Source organism: Falco punctatus, assembly GCF_963210335.1.
Source record: "Falco punctatus genome assembly, chromosome: 6".
Taxonomy (NCBI): domain Eukaryota; kingdom Metazoa; phylum Chordata; class Aves; order Falconiformes; family Falconidae; genus Falco; species Falco punctatus.
Window position 1 is genome coordinate 53,019,855 of NC_137585.1, and position 8,630 is coordinate 53,028,484.

Genomic DNA, 8,630 nt, shown 5'->3' on the forward strand with positions numbered 1-8,630 from the left:
TTACTATATTGTTTTAACCCTTCAGGGTTCTTCAAGAAAGGTAACCTGCAATTTGTATTCTAGGGCAGGCTTTGGCCAGAAGGCTACATATTACTAGCTTTAGGTACTTTAGATTCCTATTGATAAAACGCAAATCCCACGCATAAAAAAATGTGTCTTTTCTTTTTGCCAATGAATAGTATGACAGTAACTGTTTTTGTTAGCACTTCCTTCAACATTTTAGGGAAATTAAATCATGGGGTGGGGGGGTGGGGGGGAATCAAACTAATTTCAAGCTAAAACCTCAGGAATAAAATTTCCGTTAAAATCAGCTGGTTTGGTTATGGGCCCTATATGCTTTTTACAACTTTAGACTCATATTACAGATGCCACATCAAGTAACCTACTAATTTCTTTTAAGCAGAACAATGAACATAGACATAATCATGGGTCATAATTACATGTATTAACTTCAGCCATAAAAATATTATGACATGTTAAAATGGGCTTAAAAAGACATTTTAAAGATACTGGCAAAACATCTTTTAACCTAGATACTTGTCCTGAAGTTGCATCTTAAGGGGATTTCCCCATGTGGCCCACTGACATTGACAGAATTCTGCCACGATTTAACACAAGTGGGATTTCAGCCAAGATGCATAATGATAATATAATTCTTGTTTTAAAGTCTGCATTGTACAAGTTTGTATAACGTTTACTAATGTTTGTAGAGTGCCTAGCACAACAGAGCTGAGGCTTCTGGGCACTACCACAACATAAATTAATTCTAATGCAGTCTTTATATCTGAGGGAAGCATAAAAACTACAAAGATTAAGCTCAATTATACACATTTTAAACAACCTGCTAAGTAATATGACATAATCAACTTCCTAACCACAAACTGCTCTATTTCCAATTATTTCACTTTAATCTCTGTAACGCACATATATTCCACAAACCCTGCAGAGTTAGTTCCACTAACTAAGGACAAGAGTAAGACCTACTTACAAAGACAGAAGAGTTATATTTGCAGAGACTGGTCCCAGATCTGGAATGATCTCCAGTTCATTGTTGTTCAACTTCCTATTAATATTAGAAAAGGGAGAGTTAGTTTTGATGTCAAACAGAAGTATGTACACTGGACATGCTAAATTGCTGAACTGTGTCACCCCAAAATTAAAAAATAACTCGTTTCACTTAATGTAAAATATCAGAACAAACATCTTTGCTGTTCAGCCTAGAGAAATAGCTATACAACTGGCATACACAAACACTGGTCGTTTTTCTTTCTTTGGGTTTTTTTGTTTTGGGTGTTTGATTTGGGGTTTTTTGGTTGTTTTGGGTTTGGGTTGTTGTTTTTTTGGAGGGGGTATGTTAGTTAAGACAAATTAACTTACACTTCCTGAAGACTATGAAGGTGATCCAAAAGACTGGTCTTGATTGAAGATAATTTATTGTGACTTAAGTCCCTATGAGATTACAAAAATAAAAAGCCTGTCAGTTTTGTCATAAAATAACACGTAAAGCAATACAATTTCAATCCAAATTATGTTATCATTTGTTTCCAAGTACAATTTTTTGTATTAATAAAATTAGAATAGAAACTGATTTGAGTACACATAGTATAAAGAAGTGTAAATACCTTGATCACTGCCAGCAGTGTCAAAGAATTTCTGTACCTCTGAACAATTTAGAACTGTTCACTGAGATGTGTCTAAGACCCATGAAAAAAATCTCAAGATTTTGACTCGTATACACCAACAACAACCCCTCTTCCCTATCCCTTCACAACAAAAGATCTGGCTAAAACAACGTCTGGTTACAAGGAAAATTCATAAACCAGTACTCATTGCACTCTCATTCCTTGAGTTAATCATAGTATTTTTATCATTTGCTCTTCTTACTTACTTCTGTAAAGCAACACACAGATCGTAAGTACACAACGAGGACTGTACATAAACCTCAATCCTATATTCATACTTCCACGCAATTCAGGACTCCATTCCTACATAATCAAATTTAATGGAGATCATAAATAACAGACATAGGGAGGCCTAATTCTATTCTAAGGTATCGGTATACCAGTCACATTAATAACACTCTTAATTGCACTTGAAGAAGTAGCCCATGCACTTAGCTTGTGCCACTCTGTACTGAAGATACCAAATATATATTGATGCAGTTTGTAAGAAATCTTCTTAACATCTTTGTAGTGTTTGCTACAAAACAAGCCAGGGTAATAAGAATGCATTGATCACTGTCAAAAAATTATTTTCTCTGTAGACACCATGCATCTTTACCATATGTCCTATTGAACATTTCATAGTACCATAAAAAGGAGTCCTAAGAAACATTTGCTGCAGCCTCAGAAGTACTGGAAACATCACAGAAATAAAAGAATGACCATAGAACAGAAGGCAGAGAAGCTCATTACAGAAACTCAAACTTGCACGTCTATAGAGATCTGCACAAGTTGTACAGATCCACAACTGGTCTTGTCACCATGGCTAACCCTGTTGAAGACCTCCCTTTCCTTAAGTCATTCATCCACCAAAACATGCACCTTCTGGCTCCCACACTACCTGTCACTACCTCACCTGCACCAATTCAGCCACCTGCAAAGTATTCACTGAACATTTTAACACTGAGTTTATCCAAGCCAGCAAACAAAACCTGCACTATTTTTAAGGAGTTCTTAAGCTCACTTCAGAGTTTGCAATGTGAACACGTAAAGAATTGTATCAGTACACTTCAGCAGTGAGCTGCTGCAGCATCAAGTAAAGGCAAAGAAATTTCTCACACTTCATGATACTTTTTCCCATGCTAATAAAGGACTGAACAGTCATCCAACATGCCTGGGGTCCTTCCATGTGGGCATGAAGTATATTTCAAGTTCAATCTATGAGGAAAGTCCGGGATTCCTTACTTATTCTGGATAATATAACTCAGTACAGTCACCTATACTGAGCATGCCAAACACAGGCCTGACTGCCACGGACAAGTCTACTCTCGATCCACAGTTCTGGAAGTGAAGAAACCTGATGATCAGCAAATCCTTGCTGCACACAGACCAGAACTGGCTTAAATCAGGCCAGGTTCAGGGGCTGTGCTAGGTGGTCTTCTTCTCTGTGACTAAGCCCTGAAGAACTACAGAACTAGAGAACTCCGGTTTCTCTACATCCAGCATTGCACATCCTTGGACACAGGTGTAATGCTGCAACCCAGTCAGCCACCTAGGTTTCTTCAACAGCACATGCGGACAGTAAAACCATGTTTTAGACTCCCCCACCATTTTGGTGCTTTATGCAGTACCTGTTCAGTGCTGCTGGGAAAATTCCATTGTCCCTTTTGTTCTCCACTGGAGTCAGCATTTAAAAAAAACAATAAAAAAAAATCAAGCATTAAAAGTAATCCCAGTCACATATGGGCATTACAAGGGGTACCAACAGCATTCAGTTACAAGATGTGCTCTAAGCCAGCCACCTGCATCAGGCCCAGTGGGCTGCAGGGCTGTGGCACCAGCACCTGGCTCACAGCCACAAGCAGGGAAGAGGTACACATTAGGTTTCCCAAGCCAGGGCTGCACAGGATCGTGCACAGGGCAGACCCGCAGGTGCAAAAGACATTTTCCAGCACAAAAAAGTGGGAAGGTGAGCCACCTAGAGAAGGGGAACACCCTCCACCACCTTCAGGTGGCCAAAGAGGGAATGTTTTCCAAGACTCTGCTCTGGACTCAAGCACCTAATATACATCCATGCCTTCTTCCAGGTGTCTAAACCCCTACAGATTTTCCTCTTAAAGATGTAAAACCAATACTGTGAAACATTTTCAAAAATCCACAAATGCTAGTTTCATCATTATCATTTTGAGTTCTCCTGTAAATGAAGTTAACTACACTTGATTTAGAGGACTGCGTCTTTCACTGTTTTAAAAATCTAGTGCAAACATTCGTCTGGCCATAGACTGGAGAAAAATCCCTTTATTTAACATCTGAATACATTAGCTGCATAGATTTGAAATTCTCATACTGCATTCTTAAATGTAAATACTGGAAAAAAATATGTCGTTACAAAGATCTAGACAGGAATCTAACTTGGTCCTTTAAAGCAGACAGAGTAGAGACAATTTTTACCCTTAAACTTAATTCAATATTTGGCTTTAGTCTGTAGGGATTATAAGAACTATGCAAATAAACAGCCAAAATTCAGTGAAGTTATGGCTGTTAGTGCATAATATGTTACTGTTCTTCATGCTTCAGACAAGACTCAGGAATCAGTAATTATTTCAACAAAAAGCTTTCAAAGTTAGTGCTAAAAACCTGCATTTCTTCATTTCATCTAAAAACCCTGCAAAAGGTTTATTTAAAACATTTGCCTAAAGGACCTACCAGACAGTAACAGACGTGAGTAGATTTGTTCTGCTGGAGTTATAACATGTTAAAAAAAAAAAAAAAAATCTGGCAGAGTTCTTAAAACTATAAAAATCCTGCAATTACAACCACTGCTGTGCATGATCACCACACTGGAGCCAGACACTTTCACTCATAGCTCAAGCTCACATCCATCTGGAGTCCATCAAGCCAACCGTGAGCGTAACAACTTACACTAGGTTTCAAACTATTTTTTTTGTGTTTGTTTTTTAACACTAAAGATACCCTCAGATTTTCCACATAGCACCTATTTTAAAAAGTACATGCATAACAAATTCCTCATTCCTGGTTTACTCACAGCAGGTTGTCAAACACAAGTTACAAAAAAATCCAAAGCAAAACAACAATAAAAAAAAGCCTCCAGACAATACTGAATCGCCTGTTTCACACAGCTGTATACATGCTTGTCTACCAATTGTTGGATAAAATATGAATTATAAATATTTTACTAAACATTTTATTCCAGTACTACTGGCATGAGAAACTCCAGGGGAAAAAAAGCCTTGCAAGTTACATTTTTAAGTTAAGTCAGAGTGGCTGGAAGTGAACCAAGAGTTAAAATATTCGTCTTTTGCTAATATTCTAAGTGAAGCTTAAGCCTATAGAAGTTTCTGAAACTCATAACCACTGGATCTGAGGCATTTTTAAAATGTAAAAATCTATCATCCCTGTCGCAAAGCTACAAGCACATTTCAAGTCAATGCATTTCTCAACATATCTTAAAACAAGTATGAAGAAAAGGTTTGAAAATGAATCAGTATTTTTCCTTTGTAGAAATGGAGCTGACAACGTTAAAACACCAAGATTATTACTATGCATTTTCCATTTCTGAACTTTCCTTGTCTGTTAAAACCACATTACAAGTGGGAGAAAACCTCCTCTGTGATTACTTTTGCTACTAGAATTTCAAAGATGTTAACAGTGAATGCAGTCAGAAACTTCAGAAACCAGATTTATATTAAGAAATTATTTATAACAATGAAAAGTACATGTACCTGTTCCTCACCTCAGATTTCTAGTAAGTCATTGAGCATTTAACAGGAATTGTTTCCACTTTAAGAAGCATGCCAGTTTTTGAGGCCCTTTTTAGAACCTGTTTTATGTAAGAAACTATTTTTTATATTCCATTACGAAAAGACGGCCATACAAATGTAACTCACAAGTCCCTGCGTTAGAAAGCTGAAACATAACCCTGAACATCAGTGTTTATGAGACAAAAAAATTGAAAGGAAGACCTAAAGCATAAAGGGAGAGGGAGAGTGTTTCTTCACACATTTTATAAATATAACTTTTAGACTCTAACTTAATTTACAACACTTAGTCACAATTATCATCTTCTTCCTTAGAGAACTCAGAAACCTGAGCCCCGAGTCAAATTTTAAAATGCAAATCCAGCAACAGCTTCTTAATCAGTCCCACTGGGGCCTATAGAGCTGCTAATTCAGCAGAAATCAGGAGAGCTGAAAAACAAAAAGTCAGGCTGTAGCTGTTTTAAGACACTGATCCAAAGTGACTCATAAATCAGTTTGCTATGTTCAAGTTTTAGTCTGGAAAATATTGAAAAACAGCTGTGAAAACCATACGGCCCTTTTTTCTGGCAATTATGGTAGAGAACTAGTGGATTTATAAAATGTAAATACTAAAGATGTAATGCAAACACAAGTGAAAACCGTATTTCAGACTTTCCCTCCTGCCCCACCAACAGTTTTAGCATTCCTCGGTGAACCTGACGAAAGGTATGGCAGTGCCACCAGCAGCTTGCTTACACGGAGGACACTCTTCCTCCCTCCATCCTTCCATCTCTGGCTCTGCTATAACAGCTTTAGAAAGCCACATTTTTGCAATCTCAGGACACACATCCTGAAAGTAAATGGAAATCTAACTTCAAAACTGTTTTTACACAAAGCCATTACAAATTGTTACCAGTTTTCAGTGGACTCCTATCTTCCATGAAGGCAGAGTTACAGAAGATGGTATTTTTTGTTAAAATCATAGTAAAGCTCACAATTCTAGCCTGTTTACACCCCATTTTGTGAAGCCACTTCCATACAAAGCAGTAGCCTCACACTTGCCACCAAAAAGAAGGGGACATAATTTGGTACTCAGGCTCATTTTTATTTTTTTTTACTTCCCTCCCTGTCCACTCAGAGGTCACACAGCCCTTCCACAGGAGACACTCCCATTTTCTTTCACTGGGGAATTTGAACACAAAAGGCAAGAAAGAGTGAAATGGAGCTTCAAAAAAACCAACTTTGTCTGACCCACACTCCATCCAGGCGAGTAGACTGATGGGCAGAGGAAGGAGTAAAGCCCAACACATAACTAGACCTTCTCAGGCACAAAAGCTTTCACTCTCCTGCCTGGGAGATCTCACTTGCATATGTTGAGAACATGGTGTAATAGTTGTTGTTTTCTAAAGAGGATTGGAAAACCTGCAATAAAACTACTAGCCTTTGGCTATACCCGCTATGGACTTCCATGGAAAACACAGTAAACATATACCAATAAAATTCATAAACAGTCTTTTACAATTTGTAAGAGCACAGTTTGTTGCAACAATAACCCGGGCTAGTCAAACCTTTTTTGCATATGTAAAACTGAAACACATTATAATCTCATGGATTGTGCAATCCCAGCTCTCAGTACTGGGGTAGCTGGAGGTAACAGACAACGCTGCACTCTTCCTTCTCGTATTAAGAGGGGAAGGAAGAAAGAGCAGGGTACTTCTAAGGCATTTGACACAAACAAAAGAAATATTTACACAAAAGCGGCCAGACCACATGGTTTGGTGACACCTACAAAGATGTACTCCTGTGAGTTTAAGAGCAAGTGACACAGCTGTCCAATGAGTAATCAATCACAGCAGGGTTTCTTACAACAGACCAAAGCTTATTTATACAAGTGGAACTTATTTTCTCACACTTTTAAAGGAATGTGAACTTACATAAGGACAATTTATACTACCAAGGGAATTCTAATTAGAAAACCTTCACTGTGCTAACAAAAAAGCCCTGCAATGTGTTTTATTGTCTCTCAGTAACATAAGTGGAAAAGACAAATTTGGATTACCGCTAATGCAAAGTGGGGTTTTTAAAGCAACTCTAGAAATGAAGGTTGTGTCTTTTCCCCTTGTTTTTTTGTTTAGCATTGCTGTCACACCTGAATTTTAACTTAAGGCAGCTAAAGTCAGCTAAGCTAAAAAACTAAGCTACGAAGCTTAGCCTACTATCAAAAAACCCTTAGATTTTGTCAGAAAACTTATGCTTGCATACTCAAATAGTTCAAAAGAACAGGATGGATGAAACATAATAGGAAGCAAAACCAGTTGCTGAATGTAAAGCAGATCCTGTATTTGATTTGTATGCTTAAAACACATAAGCCAAAAGAAAGAAGAAGAAAAAAAAAAAAAGAAAAAAAAAGTTTCTTTCCCCTCACACTTTCCTATACCACTTCTGGAAATATTCAACTCCCAGAGCCATTCCTATGTTCAGTTCCATATGGTGTCAATACAGCCATCCACATTTCATGCGTAAAGCAGCATGACCTCCAGACGAGGCAATTGAACAGAATTAGCCACAACTAATTGAAAGTCGTCCTGTTTACTTTAAAGTCTTTATCTCAATCTGCTTTGGAAATGTAATAGAAAATTAATACGACTAATACAGAAGATCTTTGAGTGACAAGAGATTAAAAACAAATGTGAAAAGTCCCTCAGCTATCCTCAGGCTTTTAGAAAGCTCCCATAATTTATGCTTTGCCCATAAAAGTTTGTCGCCGAAAGTAGATTTTCTACAGATGCCACTTCAGCACGCGCAGCTGCGGCTCCAGCGATCCCGCGCCACCGCGCCGCGCGGGGCCAGCTCCGGGGTCACCCGAACCAGCACAGCCAACACCGTCGGGGAACGAGGACGGAGCGCTGCACAAAGAAAACCCAGCGCAGTTTTCCCGACACGCAATTCAGCATTAACTTGATGATGACTGCACGCTTTCCAAGAAAGTCATCCGAACTTTTTTCCTCCCTCGCTCACAACACCGCACGGCGCTCCCGGGCCCGGTTTCAGTCCGGGCGCTAACGCCACCGCCCCGCGGGGCCGCAGCCCGCCCGGGGCCGCTGTCCCTCTGCGGCCGCCCCCGCTGACAGTTGGGCCGCCGGCCCCCGGCGCTGCCCCCGCCCGCCCCGCGCCCCTCGCCGCCGGCACCTCCCGCCTCGCTGCGCCACGG

At 39.3% G+C, this 8,630-nt stretch overlaps 1 protein-coding gene across 1 annotated transcript in view; it reads right to left on the reverse strand.

The window, feature by feature from the left end:
• The window catches only part of LRIG3 (leucine rich repeats and immunoglobulin like domains 3), a 77,386-nt gene that overhangs the window by 40,917 nt on the left and 27,839 nt on the right, over positions 1 to 8,630 (reverse strand). The window contains exons 2-3 of the mRNA XM_080392596.1: positions 1,378 to 1,449; positions 989 to 1,063 (exon numbers count right to left, since the gene is read on the reverse strand). Of these exons, the coding sequence (XP_080248722.1) occupies positions 989 to 1,063; positions 1,378 to 1,449 (147 nt within the window). The remainder of the gene's footprint in view (positions 1 to 988; positions 1,064 to 1,377; positions 1,450 to 8,630) is intronic.